The 20,708-nt window shown below is 47.8% G+C and overlaps 1 protein-coding gene across 1 annotated transcript in view; it reads left to right on the top strand.

Annotated features, from left to right (window-relative positions):
- Positions 1-20,708, top strand: part of LOC121284739 (collagen alpha-1(XVIII) chain-like) — a 224,916-nt gene that overhangs the window by 13,715 nt on the left and 190,493 nt on the right. The window contains exons 3-4 of the mRNA XM_041200291.1: positions 10,157-10,698; positions 19,197-19,274. Coding sequence (XP_041056225.1) covers positions 10,157-10,698; positions 19,197-19,274 — 620 coding nt within the window. The remainder of the gene's footprint in view (positions 1-10,156; positions 10,699-19,196; positions 19,275-20,708) is intronic.

Here is a 20,708-nt window from a genome sequence, read left to right as displayed (position 1 = left end):
ATGCTTTAAAAACCAAACAAAATTAAAATCTGAAGGAATGAGATTCTACACTTGTAAAATTAAATTTTCAGCACTAGAGAGGTTGGTTGTAATTGAGGTTGAATATGAGGTTAAAAGTACACTTACTCTGCAATGGACAAGCCCCTAACTTTTTTTTTGGTGAGTTCCATTTATTTCGAGGCAGGATCTCTCGACATAATGCCCGTAAAGTGAGACTTCGACAGGTGCAGAGCAACTCAGACATGCGTGTTTAACCGCCCATGTGCAGATGCTGGAGGTTGCTGTCTGATTTACTCCTTAGTAATAGCTAGTTCCAATAGCCTGCCAATTAGCTGCACCACCAAATGTGGGACTAGAGAGGCCAGCGAGTAAAGGGGTAGCTGGCAACACCCCCCCCCCTCCCTAAGTCTCCAGTGCAAATGGAGAACCTGGGACTGGCAATCCTGGAACTGGGAGCAGCAAGGCTGGAGTTAACTCATGGGATGCATGTTTCTGTTACATGGCTGCATAGCTAAGTAGTGACACTATTCAAATTCCCTTTTTTCAGATAAAGGAACTTCTCTGTCAGCGACTAAATGCACGAGAGCAAAACAATTGCAGTTGCAATCCTGTCAAAGGTTTACAGTTTCTCTGCACCCATAGTTGCACATTTTCCACATGATGGGTTTTCTCAAGGCTAAACCGTCTTGAGCTATTCACTAATGGCTGTTTGAGTTGGCGACGGCTGAGCTCTTGAAATCGGACATCTGTCACTAACCAGCTCGCCCCACAACCAAAACTTCTTTCCCATGTACGTTCCCTCAGAAAGGTCAGAGGAGGTTTGTTCACAGGGCTATTCCCACCTGTGCGTTATGTCGGCTCTGGTGAGATGTGGAATTTCAAGGGGATGTTTGTCCTTTCCTCAGAGCCTCGTTTGCGGATGTTTTGTCTGTCAGGCATGTCTGCTGAGCCCTGTCACGCTGTGTTTCCGAATAATCACAGGGAACCAGGGATGTACCTGTAACTCCAGCCAACTGCACTTTGGCTACTTTGACCCCGTTCCCACTCCAGCGTCAGCATCAGCAGCTCTGTTTGTTTTGTTGGGGAACCCTGACGATTTTTTTGTCAAACATAAAGTTGTCAACTGTGATTTGCAGGCTCAGTTTGTACGCTGGTTGAATTACGGCTATCGTTGGGATTTACGCTCTTGGATTTTACACATTTTTTTTCCTGGGATGTGGGTATCGCTGGCTGGGCCAGCATTTGTTGCTTGCTAGTTGCCCTTGAGAAGGTGGTGGTGAGCTGCCTTCTTGCACCGCTGCAGTCCCTGTGGCGTAGGTACACCCACCGTGCTGTTAGGGAGTGAGTTCCAGGGTTTTGACCCAGCGACAGTGAAGGAACGTTGATATATTTCTAAGTCAGGATGGTGAGTGGCTTAGAGGGGAACTTCCAGGCGGTGATGTTCCCATGTGTCTGCTGCCCTTGTCCTTCTAGATAGTAGCAGTCGTGGGTTTGGAAGGTGCTGTCAAAGGCGCCTTGGCGAGTTGTGCTGGTGGTGTAGTGGTAACATTACTGGACTGGTAATCCAGAGGTCCTTATTAATGCTCTGGGGACGTAAGTTCAAATCCTACCATTGCAGCTGGTGGAACTTACCTTCAATGCATTAACAATTCTGGAATTTAAAGCTAATCTCAGTTATGGTGTCCACGAGAGTATCAGATTGTTAAAACCCATCTGGTTCACTAATGCCCTTTAGGGAAGGAAATCTGCTGCCCTTACCTGGTCTGGCCTACATGTGACTCCAGACCCACAGCAATGTGGCTGACTCTTAACTGCCCTCTGAAATGGCCTGGCAAGCTGCTCAGAGGCCCCAACCTGCAACAGAAGAGGTCACTCAGTTGAATGATGACTGTTCTTGGATGTTGCAGACTGATGTTAGGAGGACTGGGGGACCGATTTCCCGACTGGTTGCTTATGAATTCAAGTAACCGCTGGGCATGTGCTCAATTAGAGTGTTCATGGTTCCAGGAAGAGTTGGGAACTGCACAGCCAGTTGTTTGCAGGAAAGCCAGGCATGCATGGGAGCTTGAGTTTTCTTCCTGTTCCTGATGACCTGACTTTGGAGAATGTGGAGTGAGGGGAATAATTGGGCCCCTTCAACATCAGATTCCCAAGCTGACTGCCTTTGAGCCCCATCTGACTTGTACTCCGATTACCTTTTCTGTTCCTTATGTGCGCGATTGACGGCTCTAGGGTTCCATGCCTCTTAGTATTATTTGATTCCTGCATTTTGTCAGCCTTAGCTGAGTCTCCCCTTTGAGTCAGAAGGTTGTGGATTGAAGTCCTGCTTGACCTGAGCGTAAAATCTAGGCTGACATTCCCAGTGCAGTACCGAGGGAGTGCTGCACTGTCAGAGGTGCTATCTTTCAGTAGAGGCATATTAAACCAAGGTCTCACCTGGCCTCTTAGGTGGACTCAAGAGACCCCCCAATGCACTATTTCGAGGTGAGTCCTCCCCAATATTCATTCACCCCCACAGACAAAAGATTTCTTGGTCATGAGCCCACTGCTATTTGTGCAGTCTTGCTGTGCACAGATTGATTAGTTTGATTCCTATCCTTCTAAAGTACCTAATTGGCTGTAAGTCACTTTGGACTTGCTCCTGAGCTTATGAAAAGCAAATGCAATTCTTTTTTCTTTCACGCGCTGCTGAGTTGGGTTCCCAGAAACGCAAAAGCTCTACTGCTTGTGAGGTATGGCCTTGAGTGTATTAGCAAATGTTGTGAGCAGAATCCATCGAACGGCCAGAGCTGTTTATCGTCCTCTCAGGATGGGAGGAATTCCTGTCTGCATTGGAAGCTGGAATTGGATCAGTGGGAAAGCTTTATTTGTGAAACCTTGCATTTAAAACAGATGAAGGAGTGCTCCATCCTTTATTGTTGACTGTCCAGTGAATCGTGATGTAGAGTGATTCTCCGGAGAGTCTACATTGCTTTCTAATTTTGTCTTTTCGCTCTGTCTGAGCGCACAACGGAACAGACAGGAGCAGGAGTGGACCATTCAGCCCCTCAAACCTGCTTCACCATTCATTGCGGTCATGGCTGATCTTTAGCCTCAGTTCCACTTTCCCACCCGCTCCCCATAACCTTGATTCCCAGTCTTAAATGTATTCAACAATGGAGCATCCACACCCCTCTGGGGTAGAGAATTCCAAAGATTCAAAACCCTTTGAGTGAAGTCATTTCTCCTCATCTCAGTCCTAATGACCAGCCCCTTACTCTGAGACTGTGCCCCCATGTTTTAGATTCCTCAGCCAGTGGAAAACAACCTCTCAGTATCTACCCTATTCAGCCCCTTCAGAATCTTGTATGCTTCAATGAGATCACCTCTAATTCTTCTGAACCCCAGAGAATATAGACCCAATTCACTCATCCTCTCATCACAGAAAAACCCCCTCATCCCAGGGACCAATCTATAAACCTCTGCTGTACCTCTGAGGCAAGTATATCCTTCCTTAAATATTGAGATCAAAACAGTACACAGCACCCCAAGTGTGGTCTCACTAAAGCCCTGTACAACTCCAGCAGGATTTCCCCATTCTTGTACTCCAATCCTCTTGCAATAAAGACCAACATGCCATTTGCCTTCCTAATTGCTTGCTGCACCTACATGCTAACTTTGTGTTCCTTGTACGAATACAGCCAAGTCTCTCTGAACATCAACATTTGCAAGTTTCTCGCCTTTTAAAAAATATTCTGTTCTTTTAATTTTACAACCAAAGTGAATAACCTCACATTCCCTATGTTATACTCCATCTGCCACCTTGATGTTCATTCACTTAATCTGTCTGTATCTCCTTGTAGCCTCTTTGTGTCCACCTCACAGCTTGCATTCCCACCTAGCTCTGTATTGCGAGCAAATTTAGATACATTACTCTCTGTTTCTTTGTCTAAGTCATTAATGTAGCTCAGTGCCCCAGCACTGATCCTTATGGCACTCCACTGCCAAATTGAAAATGCCCCATTATCCCTACTGTTGACTTTTAACCAATCCTCTGTCTGTGCTAATATATCACCCTCAACTCCATGAGTTCATATCTTGCATGTTAAACTTTTGTGTGGCACCTTACTGAATGGCTTTTGGAAATCTAAGTATACTACATTTACCAGTTCCCCTGTATCCACCCTATCAGTTACATGCTCAAAAAAGTCTTAATAGATTTGTCAAACACAGTTTGCCTTCCGTAAAACCATGTTGACTTTGTCTGACATTGATGTAAGTTTCTAAGGTCACTGGAGGCCTCTGGTGGGTGGGGGAGGGCAGTAAGTGTCCTCTGATACTGGTCAGTCTTCATGGGAAAGCCTAGAGTTTGTGTGCCAGTTGGGCAAGAGACTGAGACAATCACCTGACCATTGCCCTCTGCCCATAGGGGTTAATGGATAGCAATAGGAAGGAAGAATTCTCAGTTGTTTATCCCTGTTCGAGACACAGTGGCCACTTGTGCCCTGAGTGGGATTGGGCAATGGTACAAGCTAGCACCTCGCCCCTCGCAATCCCCCCCTGGTACGGCCTGGCACCGCTGAGTGAGCTTATTATCCAAGTACCTGTCTACTTCTTGCTTTTGGACCTTAATTGGTAGTAAAAGGAAGCTGACAGAGACTCACTGAACTGCACCCAATGTCTGAAAAGTCAGCCGGCAGAATATTGCCGGGGGGGTGGGGTGTTGCTGATGACTCGTCCCCCGACCCTCTCCATGCCAGCCTGACCCACAGCCGTGATGCGCTGCGGGCGGGCTAAATTTCGCCCCCTCAACGGGGAGGAAGCCCAGCCCTCGGGAGCTGCCGGCTAATCCGATTGGCCGGCAGCTCCATCAGTCTCGGCAGCGCCAAGGACGCATTAGTGGGCGCTGCTGGGACTGCAGCAAGGAAGAAGGGGAAGGCCCGGTGGGCAGGGAGGGTTTGGGCAGTTTAGGGAGGGGGGGGAGGGGCTGGAGCAGGAGGGTGAGAGCAGAGCAAGCGGGCAGGAAGCGGGGTGGGGGGGAGGTCTATCTTAGGGGAGCTGCTCCCCAATCCGCAAAAGGCAGCCCCCGAAGTTTTGAAGAAGTTTTTACTAGAAAGCGGCCTGCTCACTCTCGCCCAACTGCCCACGCCAATTGTAGTATGACATGGGCAGCTTATATGGGTGGGGTCAATTGGCTTGATAGCAAACTCAAATGACCCATAATAATTTATTTAAATATGGTGGGCAGGTTGCCAACTTTGGTGCCCGTGCACCCTCCCCTGTATTATGGGGGTGAGCTTGGGGGTGGGTGGGATGTGGTGGGACCCACCCTATTCCTATTTAACCCGCCCCCCCCCCCCCCCCCCCCCCCCACCCCAACCATCACCAGCCACTGGAAACACGCCCGGCATAGGCACATAAAATGCAGCTCAGTGAGTCTAAAATAGATTTACACCAAGTTGCCCAGGTTAAAGTTTGAGGTTAGCTTATCTGGCCTGTGAGCGCAGTAGCATTTCCCCCCCCCCCCCCGGTGTGTGTGTGTGTGGAGAACAATTGGCATTTATATAGCCTGCCTTTGACAAAGGAAACATCCCAAGGTGTTCCAAAGGAGCACTGTCAAACAACATTTAACACCAAGTCACGCCTGAAGGCTTGAGAGAGCGTGACCAAAAGCTTGGCTGAAGGGTTGGACTTTAGGGAGCTTCTTCCATAAGGACAGAGAAGCTGGAAGGCTTGGGGAGAGAAATCTAGAAAATAAGGCCCAGACAGTGAGGTCACATTGGTCTGAGGAGGTGTGATTGAAACCGAGGGTGTGCAAGACACTGAAATTGGCCCTTTGCCTATGCAGAGGAGAGAATTTTAAAATGGGTGGTTCACCTTTCACTTCTGACCAAACTGTAGGTTGACGGTCAATTATACATCCACGTGGGTCCTTCAAGTACAATTAAAAAGCACAAAGGTGACGAGGAAATCACCTGGGGCCATTTGGATATGTGTTCTACTCAAAAGCCATCAATTGGCGCCATGGTCCTCGAAGAAGTGTGCTTGATATATTTAACTCCCACCCTTGATGAAGTGTGCTGAGGGATAGCATGCATAAGAGCAATCACTGCTTCAAAAAGCCGTAGAATTGTATCGAGCTTTACAGTGCTAATAGAGTTCTGGTGGATCCCATCTGTTGTCCTGGACACCACACCTCAAGAAAGATATATTGGCTTTGGAAGTAGGTGCAACACAGATTCACCAGAAGGTTTCCTAGGGCTCAGAGAGTTAAATTATAAAGAAAGGAAGCATCAACTAGGCTTGTATTCTCCCGTGTGTGGGAGATTAAGAGGTGTCCCAATTAATTAAAGGATTTGATGGGGTAGATAGAGAGAAACTATTTCTTCTGGTGGGGGGGTGGGGTAACGGAGTCCAGAAAAAAGGGGAAGAACCTTGAAATTAGAGCCAGGCTGTTCAGGGTTGATGTCAAGAATCACTTCATCACAGAAAGTGATGAGCGGGACACTGGAACTCTCTCTCCCCAAAAGGCTGTCGAGGTCGGGGGCGTCAATTTGGAATTTCAAAACTTGAGATTGATTAGATTTTTGTTAGGCAAGGTGTGGAACCAAGGCCGGCGCAGATCAGCTAACTGAATGCCGGAACAGTTTCGCAGGGCTGAATGGCCTAATCCTCTTCCTGTGTTCGATCACACGGCCACCAAACTCAGATGAACAGTTGAAAGAGCGCAGAGATAGGTTAGACAGTCATCTTGCCAGTGCTGGACTGGGGAATGTGCATTACCATTCACTTGACCTGGGTGTCCCTCAGCTCCACACTATACTGCAAACAGATGGCCTTTGTTGCTGAAGTAAATAATTACCATCGTGATCGATCAGTTATGTAATCCGGGATGAGGGGGGGGGCCATGCATTTCGGGAGGACCGCATCTCCATTTCCCTGCCCTCCCCTTCCCCCATTGTATGAATGGACAGATTCACACGTCTTTATCCATCAATGGTTCTTATTCTCCTCCTCAATTCCTCCCCCCACCACCCCCCCCCGACTCCTGAATCGGAATTTGATGCCAATACTTCCTTGAACACAAAGCCGGGATTCAGGTTTTGAGGAAGCGGCATTAACCCAGGTCTGTTTCGGGAGGCATGATTTGGTCCTTGACTAATTCTCTTCCGTGCTTAAATTTGAAAGAGCTCAGTGGGTATTTAGGTTTGTCGCTGAACATGGAACATTTTTAGCGATATTTAGCGGCCCTTGAGCCTGTGTTGGCTGTGCGGCATCTGAAGCAGTGAAGATGCCTGTGGAATCTCATCCTGGCAGTGAAGAGTTAATGACATGCATGTTGCTTTTGGCAAACATCTTGCATTGGACCTCATGTCATTGAAATTGGACCTCAAGTGACTGAGGCTCCTAAAACATAGCACAGTTGCTCAGTTGTTGCTAATGAAGGGATTATTGTTACAAGTTTAGTTGTCTGTGTTTTTTATGTATTTGTTAACATGAGTATACCCAGATTCCCATTTTCAAAGTGTCCAGATTCCTTAAGCCAATAATTGGATCTTAAATTTACTCCTTTTAAAATTTAAGGCACTGAGATTGTCATTTATCACAATTTGCGTGTTTTCTCTAATCCTCATCCTGCCTCTATCCTCCTGCTGAACGTGATTAATGACCTCATCCTAGGATTGTGGAGGAGTGGTGACTGGGAGAGAAGGTGGCAGGAATGAAATTACACACAACGTGAGAAAATTTCACAAAAAGTTGCACATCCTAAATGGTTTAGAGGAATATTTGCCAAGGTGCAAGGGAGTGCATTCCCATGCCGTGTGCGTGTACACATGTGTGTGCGTGCGCACGTGTGCTTGTGAGTGTGTGTGCGCACGTGTGTAATTTAGTACGTGTTTCACTGTTTAAGTGGGTTTCCAAATAGACTAGTGAGGACAGAAGTGTCATTTAAGAAATAATTGGATATCATAATGGCCTTTCTCATCTTAATGACCTTGTGATGTTTAACCGGAGAGAGCGTGGAAACAAGGTTTGCTCTAATTAAATAAAAACAGAAAATGCTGGAAAAACTCAGCAGGTCTCACAGCATCGATGGAGACAGAAACAGAGTTAATGTTTTGAGTCCGTATGGCTCTGCTTCAGAGCTAAAGAGAAGTAGATGTAATAGAATTTATACTATTTGGGAGGGAGTGGAGCTAAATAGAAGGTCAAGGATAGATGGGAGCTCAGGAGAGATTGACAAAGATGTCATGGACACAGGACAAAGAGAGTGTTAATGGTAGTGTTAAAGACTAAAGGAGGTGTCGAAAGTGGCATAAAGGTAAGATAGAAGAATGTGTTAAAGGCAGAAAAGCAGTCAAGGCTCTGTGAAAGCACAGCATAAAAACAAAAATCTAATTAAATCTGCTCACATTCATGATTAATGCACCTTCTGTTTTTGGATGGGCTAATTCATTGAAAATGTTTGGCCAAAGATTAAGCTGCTCATTGTCAAACTAGACACTGTTGGAGGTACTAGGGCATGCATGTGACAATAAAGTACCATTTGGGGATCGGCTGTCATGGGCGTTAGGACCTTATGTGATCCATTCATTGCTGCTCAGCCCAGTGAGATTCTAAGATGATTGGTCTTCTGTCCCTGGGTCTTAAAACTACCAGGACCTGATTTACCGTAAAGTGCTTTGAGATGCCCCGTAAGTTATATAAATGCAAATTCTTTCTTTTTACTTCTCAACTGCACAGCGCCACGAGTGGCTCCCACAAAGGTGGCTAGTTTGAATTTTAACCCAGCGTGTAGATTTCACAGCTCGTGTTACCTTGAGGCAGGGAATGGGATGGATCTAATTGATACAGGGGTGATCACGCGGGCCTTTTGATCTGTGGTGGTGGGGCTTGAATCCAGTCCGTGTAGTTGGAAGGAACATTTGCTTTCTCTAATGGCTGGAATAGTCATTACGCGCAGACTTAATCCAAATCTCATAACGTGGCGGAGTCCATGGCACAAGCTTCTAGCGTCAGTGCGTGGGTGCAGATGGGGGAGGAGGTTGGTGGGAGGAAGGGAACCATTTGCTGGAGATGTCTTGGCTACGGTTTAGTAGGTAAGAGTGGCACTGAGTGAGCTAGTTCCACTGGGCTGGACACTGGAGGAGAGGCGTTCGAGGTGGACATTGTGTCAAAGGTGGCAGAAAGGTCAAGGAGGGACAGTGCACCATGGTGACAGTTATGGAGGATGCCATTGGTGACTTTGTTTGGAGCTCTCTCAGTGCTGTGGCGATGGATTGGAGAGATCCAAACAGGGAAAGGCGAGCAACAACTTAAGAGGTGACAGCATCTCGCAGGACCTCAGAAAAGAAAGGAAGAGGTGGGGAATAAAAGTTTGCAAGGGTAGAGCGGTCAAGAATTTGTTTTCTTTGTTCAATGGGGTTGACAATGGCAGCTTTGAGTGGGAGGTGGACAGTTCCTGAGGAGGGGGAATCATTTTTAATGGAAGCCAGGAAGGGAAGAGGATGGTCATGAGGTTATTGAAAATAAGGTTTGGGAGCAGGAGATGGGCCTCCGGGAAAGGATGAGTTTGAAAAGGGCACGAAGGGAGATGGAGGAAAAATGAGAGTGTCGAGAGAGAGATAAGTAAATATAGAGAAGGAGGTGAAATCCAGAACAGGCTGAGGAGTGTCAAGAACATGAGTTTGGAATTGAATCTGCTTTTGTTGTGTCACACTATTGTGCGTTGGCCAAGGCTCTATGGCGTAGTATTGAACCAGACACATCCGAATGGTGCCAGATTCCATCGCTGATTAGCTGGGGTCAGATTGGGAGGCTCGGTGGCTCGAGTGTTGAGATGAGATGGAGGGAGGGATGTTGGCTAGGGTTTCAGCTGTTTATCACTACCCTGGGACATCGCAAAGGAAAGTGCATTGTTGTGTGCATATGTAGAGGATTGGACTCAGTTGTAATGCCCTCCCTGGTCAATAATCATTGACTGCTGACGTTTACAGTCAAGTTCATGCATGAAGAATGAGTTGCCAAGTGTCCACGAAACCAACATGAGTCAGCAGAGGAGGGATCCATGATCAAAAGACTGTAAAGCATAATTCTCCGTCCTGGAAGTCCTTGATAGTTTGATATTCTAGATTGATTCAGTCTTGTTTCTTTTTTCATATTCCCTCCTCTTTAGATAATGACCAGTCGGTGACTCTGCTACAGTTGCTGGGGGACCCTGCTCCAGAACAGGTTGCCGTGGAGTATGGGCCTGACCAAAATCAAGTGTATAAATTTGGCCCGAATGTGAACACTGGACGGCTGGCCAGAGACCATTTCCAAAGTCCATTCTTCCGTGACTTCTCGCTGCTCTTCACAATCAAGCCAACGTCCCCTAAGAGCGGCGTGCTCTTCGCTATCACCGACGCCAGCCAGTCAATCATCTACATTGGAGTTAAGCTCTCCGAGGTCAGGGAAGCAACGCAAGACGTTATTTTCTACTACACAGAGCCTGGCTCTCATGAGTCGAACGAGGCTGCGAGCTTCAGAGTGAAGCAGTTGACCAACAAATGGACCAAGATCGCCATCAGTGTCATGGGTGAGGCGGTGAGCCTCTACCTGGACTGTGAGCTACAAGGGACTGTCGACTTTGAAAGGTCCCCAGACGAGATGGAGATCAATAAAGCCTCCGGGGTCTTTGTTGCCTTGGCGGGCGGTGCCGACCCTGAAAATTTTTTGGTAAGTGCCTCCTGCTGTGAAAGAATACTCGTAAATGGTGATCGCGGAACTATCATCGACTGTAAGGAAAACCCAATCTGGCTCATTAATGCCCTTTAGGGAAGGAAATCTGCTGTCCTTACCCGGTCTGGCCTACACGTGACTCTGGACCCACAGCATGTGGTTGACTCTTGACTGCCCTCTGGAGTAGCATGGCAACCGCTCAGTTCACGGGCAATTAGGGACGGGCAACAAACGTTGACTGTGCCAGTGATGCCCACACCCCATGAAAGAATAGATTTTTAAAAATATAGAGTGAGGTTGGGTTTGCAGCACAGAAACTGGCCTTTCAGCCCATCTTGTTTGTGCTGGTCTTTGCGCTTCACCCAAGTTGCTGCCTCCCACTCTACTTTATTTCTCAGTTTGAGTCTGTGTTAACTTCTTACATTGGGCACTTGAACATACTCTGTGCCAGTGGCACACACCACCCTTCTCACGACACTCGATAGCAACAAGGGAAGTGGAGGCCCTTGATCTTGCTCCACCAGTCAGTCAGCTCATGGCAAATCACCATCTTAACCGCATCTACCTGCCTTGGTTCCATAACCCTTCACCCCCTTACCCAACAAAAACCGATTAACCTCCGTTTTGAAATTTTCAGTGGGCCCCCAGCCTCAACTCAGGCTCTTTGGAAGAGTGAGTTCCAAATTTCTACTCCCCTTTGTACGTGGAGAATCCCCCGTGTGCTTATCTAGCTTCCCCTTAAATTGCACTTAGAGGGGGTACAAAAGAGTTTTATGAGGATGTTGCCACCCAAGACTGGAAAATTGCAGCCATGAGGAAAGATTGGCTAGGCTGGTGTTGTTCTCCTTGGAACAGCAGAGACTGAGGGAAGATTTGGTTGAGATGTACAAAACTGAGAGGGGCCCCAGATTGAGTGGATGGGAAGGGCCCATTTACTTCAGCAGAGAAGTCAGTGACCAGGGGACATAGATTCAAAACGATTGGTAGAAGCATTAGAGGGAAGATAAGGAAAAATATTTTCATCCAGAGGGGTGTAGAGGTCTGGAATTCACTGCCTGAAAGGGTAGAAGAGGCAGAAACCCTCAGCCCATTTAAAAGGTGTCTGGATTTGCCCCTCGAGTGCTGTAATCTTCAGGGCTATGGAGCAAATGCTGGAAAATGGGATTAGGCTGGGTGGCTTGTCTTTTGGCTGGCACAGACATGATGGGCCAAGTGGCTTCTTGCTGTGCCATAAACCTTCTATGATTCTAAATGTGTGTATCCTATTCACCTCAGCCACTCCTTGAGGTACTGAGTCCACTTTCTAACCACACTCTGGGCAAAGATGTTTCTCCTGAATTCTTTATTAGACTTATTTTACATATGTCGCTTTTAGTTTTGGATTTTAGCACAAGGGGAAACATCCTCTCCATGTCTAACTTATTGACACTGATAATAATAGGGGAAGATGGTGCCGTAGTGGTAATGCCAATGGATTATTAATTCAGGGGGCCCAGGCTAAGGCTTCAAATCCCACCCAGCTGCTGGTGAAATTTATATTCAGTCAATAAATCTGCAGTATATAAAAAAAAGCTAGTCTCAGTAATGGTGACCATGAAACTATCATCGATTGTCATAAAAACCCATCTGGTTCACTAATGTCCTTTAGGGAAGGAAATCTGCTGTCCTTACCTGGTCTGACCTACACGTGACTCCAGACCCACAGCAATGTGGTTGACTCTTAACTGCCCTCTGAAATGGCCTAGCGAGCCATTCAGTTCAAGGGTAATTAGGGATGGGTAACAAATGCTGGCTTTCAAGTGACACCCACATCCCGTGAAAGATTAAATAAGAAAAAAGAATAACTCTTTAACGGGTCATCTTTTCTTTCCTGGAGAAAAGACCCACAATTATTATGTAACAAAAGGATAATAAAACTCCCTTTCCAGTGGAATTGCTGTGGGTAGGCAGCTGTTTAGAAGTTCCTCACCCTTCAATGACCAGCCTGAGATGTGGTCACATTTTGTCATGTTTCATTGCACTGCTACTTGGCTTTTACTGTGTAAGCTACGGCTTGTCTCTTTGGTATGTAATTGGGGTCATAGCTAAATTGGGCCTTCATTACGGAAGGGAGTAATTTAGTACTGATGGGAACGGCTCTGCCTCATTCCCATGGGAACAGTGTTCCCATTGTAACAAAGGACTAGAACATTTTTTTGGATATCTAACTGGAGAGAGAAACCCTGATCATTCCTCTCCTCTGGGATGTGCACCAATTTCGAAAGAGAGAAAGATCTCACAAACAGCAAGGTGATAATTGCAAGCTAAGCTGTGTTTAGTGACGATGATTGAGGGGTAAAATTTGGCCTTGCCATCCTTCAGCTCATGCGAATATGTCCGGCTGAGAAGGCAGAAAGAGCCTCAGTTTAATGTCTGATCAGAAAGGCGGTATTGCAGACAGTGCAGCAACCCCTCAGTACTGTCACTGAAGTCCGAGCCTGCATTTTATCTTCAATTACTCTGGAGTGGGACTTGAACCCACAACCTTCTGACTCAGAGGCGAGAGTGCTGCAAAGCAGCCACAGCCAATGCTCGCTCTTCTCTGACACAAGGTACCTGGTATAGTGCAGGCTAATTGATGTGAACTAGAGGGAAAAAGAGAATGCATAATTCTCTTCATTTGATCCTGAGCTCGGTGAAAACAAGGTAGTTAATGCATGGTATGTGTGGGGGCTGTTATTGCAACTGCCTTGCAAGGTAATACAAGAGAACGAGTGAAAAGGGAGAGAAGTGTGTGGACAGGGAGGAGGTGATGGTTTAAGATGTGCAATCCTTGTGTTGTAAGTAGGATGGATGGAGAGAAGATGGCCCCTTAACCTGTTTAGCTTTGTGTTGTCCAATGCGCTCGCCATTAGCAATGTGGGACTAGTTGGAAAGCCAGATGTGATTATTCAATAAATCAGTGCACGCACCTAATGGCGGCATCATCTCAGTGGTTTATGAAAGCGAGTTCTGAATGGTGTGCGGATCAGTGTAACCTTTACATTGTTTCACCTCTACCAAACACCTTTCAGATTCTTTTCTCCAAGGAGAACAGCCCCTACCTCTCCAATCTATCTTCATAACGGAAGTGTCTCATCCCTGGAACCATTTTTGTAAACCTCTGCTGCACTCTCTCCAATGGCCTCACATCCTTCCTATAATGTGGCACCCAGAACTGTACACAATACTAACTAGTGCCCGATACAAGTTCAGCATAATCTCCTTGCTCTTGTACTCTATGCCCCCATTAATAAAACCAAGATTCTATTCATGTGTAGCTAATAATTAAAATCACATCAATTGCCGACGACCGCCAAAGTGAGACAGTGGGGGGGGGGGGGGGGGGGGGGGGGGGGGGGGGGGGGGGTGGTGGGGAGGCGAGGGAAATAGAGAGAAGCCGCATCGGAAGATCACCCCGACACATTCCCGTCTCCAGGGAGCTTTCCCAGGGGTGGGCTTATAAAGGTATTGGCTGCCTGCTTCGTGGAGGTGGGAAGCCAATTTGGATGCTTAAGTACCCAATCGGAGGTGACTTTGCAGCTCCACCAGGGGTTTGCCAGCAGTGAGCAGTCCCCCCAACACCCCCCCACCCCACCCCCCCAACCCTCTGTGTGCAGAGATCTTTGGCAGGCAACTTCCCTGCAGTAGCCCAAGGGGAGCCAGAGGCTCCGTCTCGCGATGCAGGCCCACCTGGATGGAAGGCTGGAATCCCGGCCTTGTTGGACCTGGCGGAGCAGTTCCCCACACCACCCCCCCCCCCCCCCCCCCCCCCCCGACCCCCACCTCCATCCTGATAGCCCTACCGGCCCCGGGAGCCTTCCGCACAGCCCCTCTGTGTCGGTAGTGAGGAGGCCGCCTCTGGGAAGATTATGTCACTGCTGGCTCGGGACCACAACAACCCCACCCCGCTTTCTCAACCACCCCTCCCCCACCCCCCCAGCCCCGCCCCTCACATTTGGCTCCGATGTCAGGATCCTGAAGCCCACACGAAAATCCAGTCTAAAGTAATCGACCAAAGGATGAGAGCAATGTTGAGGGGAGTTTGTTTTTATGTGTGGTGGGGTGCGCGGTGGGGACCTGGAACTCACTGCCTGAAAAGAGGCAGAAACCCTCACCGCTTTTAAGGAAAAAACCCGCCTGAATACGCAGTTGAGTTGCCATAACCTGCAGGGCCCCAGACCATGGAAAACGGAATTAGACTGGATAACTCTGTTTCGGCCGGTACAGACATGATGGGCCAAATGGCCTCCTTTTATGCCCTAGATCCTAAGTTTCCTCAGGTCCCATTTTCACGTGGCACTGGCATCTGCCAACCACGGCTGCAGATGCCCAGTCGGTAAAAGCCTCACTGATGTCCCCCCACAGTGCACGGCCCTCGGTAAAGACCCAGCAGTTCTGTTTTTGGAGAGGCCCTGCGTGCGGGACAAGCTGGCGGCTGGTCACGTGGATGTGACACGGAGGTAAGAAAATCACACGTCTCTTACACGCTGTATGGGACTCCCCTGCAGCGGGGCACATGGAGCTGTGAACCCTGTTCCGCCTCCAGTGAGAGGGCAGCCACTTCCAGGGCGTGCGAAGCCAATATGATTAAGGCCAGAAAGAAGAGCAGGCAAGAATGTCAGACCCTGCGTAGGAACAATGTCATCCACATTCACTTTGGACGCTCGCACCAAGCTACGCCAGCTCCTGGTCCGACAATGCCTCCGATTTAAAATTCTCCCCCTTGTTTTCAAACTCCTCAGCCTTGCCTATCTCTGTAATCTCCTCCAGCTCCAGAGCCCTCCCAGACCTCTGGGCTCCTCCAAATCTGGCCTCTTGCACACACACCCCCCACCCCCCCCCCCCGATTTCTTTCACACCTCTCTGCAAAATACCCCTCAGAGCCTAATCCTTTGATTAAGCTTTTGGGTCTCCCTTCATATGGCTTGATGATAACCTACATCTGCTGATGCTCTTGTGAAGCGCCTGCAGATGTTTCACAACATGAAAGGCGCCATTTAATTGTAAGTTGTTGGTGTTGTTGTTGAAGCACCGCTTCCCCCTCGTCCGCCGAGCAAGCGGCTGTAAATTCCCAGCGTTTTTCTTCTCCAGGTGCAGCACTGTCCTCTGCGCCCACAGGCTGGTCAATGCCTAATTTACATGAAAGGTTCCACAGCCAGTGCCTGTGTGGTTGGAGCCATTGGGTGGCTGTTTCAAGAATTATAGCTTTCATGTTTCAGAAAAGTGAGACGTGTTGCCGAAGCTTTTCACCTAGCACCCATCAGGACAAATGCAAGAATACCAAATTTCAGACGATCACTGTAGTTTATCGTGTTGCTATCTTGAATTTGGTCCTTCTGTCTTTGTCATTTTTTTTTTAAATATGCTTTCACAGGATGGTGGGGGGGCATCACTGGCTGAGCCGGCATTTTTATTGCCCGTCCCTAATTGCCTTTGAGGAGGCGGGGCAGAGTCGCCACCTCGAACCTCTGCTGTCCGTGTGGTGTAGGTAATTGAGAAGGCACGTTGGCGGTTCAGAGCTTGATATTGCTGCCAGGAGGGACATTTCGGCTGAGCTGAGAGAGAGGCGGAAGGACCAAATTCGGGATTTTGGCAGATTTGGTATCCCTGCATTTGTCCTGGTGAGTCCGAGTTGAAAAACTCCTTCAACTCTCTTTCAGCGAGGGTCAAGTTCTGTGCGGCCAATCCGCTTCGAGCATATGAGACCTAACTGTGACCGGAGACGGTTTTGGCAAGCTCACTGGAGCTTGCTCAGCATCTGAGCGCCAGTGTCCAGTGCGAGGTCTCTTGGCAGTTCCAGCTGCCCTGCTCATTTGCGTGACCGTTTCTGCCTGGGGTTGAGCCCTTCCAAAGACCTGACCACCGTGTGAAGCCCGTGGACCAGTTCGACTGGAAGACCTTCAGTACAGCACCACGCCATGTAAGGAGGCATTAGGTCAGCTGGCCAAAGCCCTGGTCAAACAGGAAGGTTTTGAGGAGCGTCTTACAGGAGGAAAGTGAGGGAATGAGTTGTAGGGAGGGAATTCCAGAGCTTGGGGCCTCAGGAACCAAAGGCGCGGCCACCCAAGAGGTGGGTCGATTATAATTGAGAGGGCACAAGAGGCCAGAGTTAGGGGAGCACAGATCCCAGGGTTATGGGGTTGAAGGAGATTCCAGGGATATGGGCAGGGCCACGGTGGGATTTGAAAGACAAGGATGAGAATTTTAAAATCAAGACGTTGTTTGACCAGGAGCCAACGTAGGTCAGCGAGCACAGGGGGTGACAGGGCAATGGGACTTGCTACGAGTTGGGACACAGGCAGCTGAGTTTTGGGGTGACCTCGAGCTTAGGGAGGAATGTGGGAGAGCAGCCAGGAGAGCATTGGAATAGTCGAGTCGAGAGGTGATGACGGCGTGAATGAGGGTTTCAGGTGAGCTGAGAGAGGCAGGACCATGTGTTGAAAGTGTCCATTCCTTGTTATTTACCCTTGTTTTGTCCATTTCCTCCATAACTCCTTTATCTTTAGACACCCCAACTGCACACAATATCCGCGAGACCATGACATCACCTGCCCTCAGCCAGTCACTGAGTGTGTTTGCCTTTTAACCCTTCAGTGGGCTTGCTTCCATTTTGTTTCTCCCTGCCCCTGTTTTTCAGCAGTTTCTCAGCAAACAGAACTCGACACAAACTGCAGTAAGTCAATTTAAGATTACAAACCCAGCCACAGCGGTGACCTGCTGAAGAAGCTGACTTGTTTAAGGACACTTGAGACAAGGTAGACCCATTCCGTGAATGAGAGGCCGGGTGCTATCCACACCACAGCAAGCAATCTAAGCTTGATAGACGTTAGTTATACTGTGTATTGGTCAAAGCCAAGTGCAATCTCCTCTCCAAAGCTCCCAACCCTTTCTCACCCCCCCCACCAAGTCACCCCTCTCCCTCCCCACCATTCCCCCTCCCCCTCCCACAACCCGGCCTTCATGTCATGATGGTTGGCTCCCTTCTTCACAGCGTAACCACTCATTTCTTCCCCACCGCCACACGCTGGCTCATTTTATGAACCCACATCTAACACAGCTATCCTGGCAGGCGAATTCCATACTATTCTTTGAAAATAATTGAAAGAAAGTGAATATTTCTGGAGATTCAACTACAGTTCTCTGTAGATGACAGGAATGTGACAGGAGAGAGAGGGAGCATTCATTTCAGACTTTGACCTTCTTCAATAATGGGCCATCCTGTCCAAGTAGCAGTCGGGACAACATGATAGGTTGCAGCCCTGCAACAGTCGTGGATTCACAACGGTGTGGTGAATGGGCAGTTGTAATGTTAGCGCCCGGCACAATCCCCATCTGTCCACAGACACAACATTGAGTGAAGTGATTATCACTGCCTGCAGCAAAGAAGTGGCAGGGAGGCCCCCATGTTTCACTGAATCACAAATTGTTACTGCACAGAAGATGGCCATTTGGCCCATCATGTCTGCACTGTACTCCCTCCAGCCTAAGCATTTTCCTTTGTGACTTTTAGAAGCCCTTTAGAAAGATTCTAGACCAGTTGAAAAATAGACTTGCATTTATATAGCGCTTTTCACAATCACCAGTTGTCTCAAAGCGTTTTACAGCCAATGAGGTACTGTTTGAAGTGTGGTCATTGTTGTAATGTAGGAAACGCAGCAGCCAATTTGCACACAGCAAGCTCCCACAGACAGCAATGTGGATAATGACCAGATAATCTGTTTTTTGATATTGGTTGAGGGATAAACATTGGCCAGGACACTGGGAAGAACTGTTCTTCGAAATATTCCCATGGGATGGTTGACGTCCAACCGAGCAGGGTGATGGGCCCTTGGTACAACACCTCATCAGATGGAAGTCACCTCCGACAGTGCGGCACTCCCTCATTACTGCACCGGAGGGTCAGCCTGGATTTTGTGCTTAAGTTCTAGAGTGGGAGCTGAATCAGGGATCTTCTGATTCAGGCATGGGAGTGCTACCAACCGAGCCATCACTGACACTAGGTTTCAGACATGGACCCTCTTGTTCTCTTTCAGATGCATTCATGTATGAGGCTTTCAGTGGTTTCAAGCTGTAGTTGTGGTGCAGTCAGTTCAAACACTCGGCATTAAGATATTAAGAGCAGGTGGGCACTCTGTGCACATTTTTATCTGTGGAGGGATAGTTTGGAGAATGGGATCCTTCGGGAACTGTGCACTTAGCACTGTACCTTTTTGTGTGTCTGAAGTGGCTGTATTGTGGTGTTGTGGGCGCAGGGTTGCACAGTCTGACGGAGCTGCGTGTTGTTGGGCAATGGGGTTTGGTGGCGTTGGGAATGGGATCTGTACAGCCTGGCACTGCTGCACAGCACTGGGGGACGGAGAACCCTGTGGACTGACTTGAGTACTGTAGCACTTAGAGCAAAAGGAGGAGTCGAGTCCAGGTTGCCACAAGTCACAACCACAGCCTAATGTCAAGCGGTTTCCTTTTCATTCCAGGGCTTTATCTCGGATCTGAAGATAAAAGGGAGCCCTTTGGCAGCCAGGATTTACTGTGAGGAGGATGATGATGGGGAGGTAAGTGAAACCATCGCCTTCAACTATCGGGTGTAAGAAACCCAGTTGGTTTGCGTTGTCGCCTTCCTTAAAGAGTTGAATGAATCTTACAATGTCGGTGTTCCCACTGAACTGAACCATCAGGCTCCAGTCTGGTTTTAGATAGACAGACTGACTGACTGACTAACTGACTGACACGGGCTGCGACTTACTTACTGTGACTGACTGACTGCCACAGATGTACTGACTGATACAGTTGGACTGACTGCTTGACAGATACAGATGACAGACAGACAGACTGACTGATACAGTTGGACTGACTGCTTGACAGATACAGATGACAGACAGACAGACTGACTGATACAGATGACAGACTGACAGACTGACTGATACAGACAACAAACAGACAGACAGACTGACTGATACAGACGACAGACTGACTAACTGAGACAGATGCCAGACACCATCTGATGGCAGGTGCCAAGTTGTGATGGTGATACAGATAAAGCAAGTAATTATAATTCATAACATAGTTATAAACAATCATTAACATAAAAATAAAGTCAAAATAATAAAAGGGTTGCACAATTATGAACGTCTCAGTGTAGAAGTAATTACAAAACAAAGCAAAATACAGATTTCCTTCACTTACACGATAAAAATGAAAGATCTGCATTTTGTATTAAAGCCCATATCATTTGATTTATGTATATAATATATTCACATATATCTATTGTATGTTGTGTCATATGATGCAGTTAATGTTGAACTCGGTGACGTTAGCCTTTGTTCTGGCTGTTTTATCTTCTGCTGGAAGTTCTGAATTGGACACGGAGTGTTGTAATGACATTGGGTCAGGTCCCTAGAGTAGTGAAGGGAGGGAGGACGGGGGGAGAAGAAAATCAAGCTGGCACAAGCTGTGATGAATCATTATTTCCTCAAGTTTTCTGCTTAGAATAAACACATTTCAGAGGCTTTGAATGTTCCTTTCTAAAGATATCCCAAGGCTGCAGTAAGCAATTTGATTAATGTGAATTGCTGAGCTCCACATCTGCGTTTGAGTTTTGATTCCTGGCCAGGCAGTGGAGGTGAGCTTTGTAGCCGATTGGTGAAGGCAGACTTGTGGCCCCAGCAGTTTTCTCACCACGTGCCTACCACCCATCCCTCCATCACCCCGTGTCCCATAATTGTCATTCAGGCTTGTCAGTCTGTCCTCCTTATGGTAAATTAATGCAAAAGTAATCTCGCACCCCTTTCTCCCTCTATCATGTTAATAGTTTCTTAATTATATTGTTAACATACACAGGTGAAGAGCAATGCCTAACTAAGTACTTAGAGCACTTATAAAGAGAGACTGCTGGGAAACTGGCTTTGTAATGGAGGCAGACACATGTAATGCTGCATCTGTATATGAACCTGTCATTAAGAAAAGTATTTATGTCTGTTTCATCCACC

Source organism: Carcharodon carcharias, chromosome 12 (assembly GCF_017639515.1).
Source record: "Carcharodon carcharias isolate sCarCar2 chromosome 12, sCarCar2.pri, whole genome shotgun sequence".
NCBI classification, from domain to species: Eukaryota; Metazoa; Chordata; class Chondrichthyes; order Lamniformes; family Lamnidae; genus Carcharodon; species Carcharodon carcharias.
This window is presented reverse-complemented; position numbering and strand designations above follow the sequence as displayed.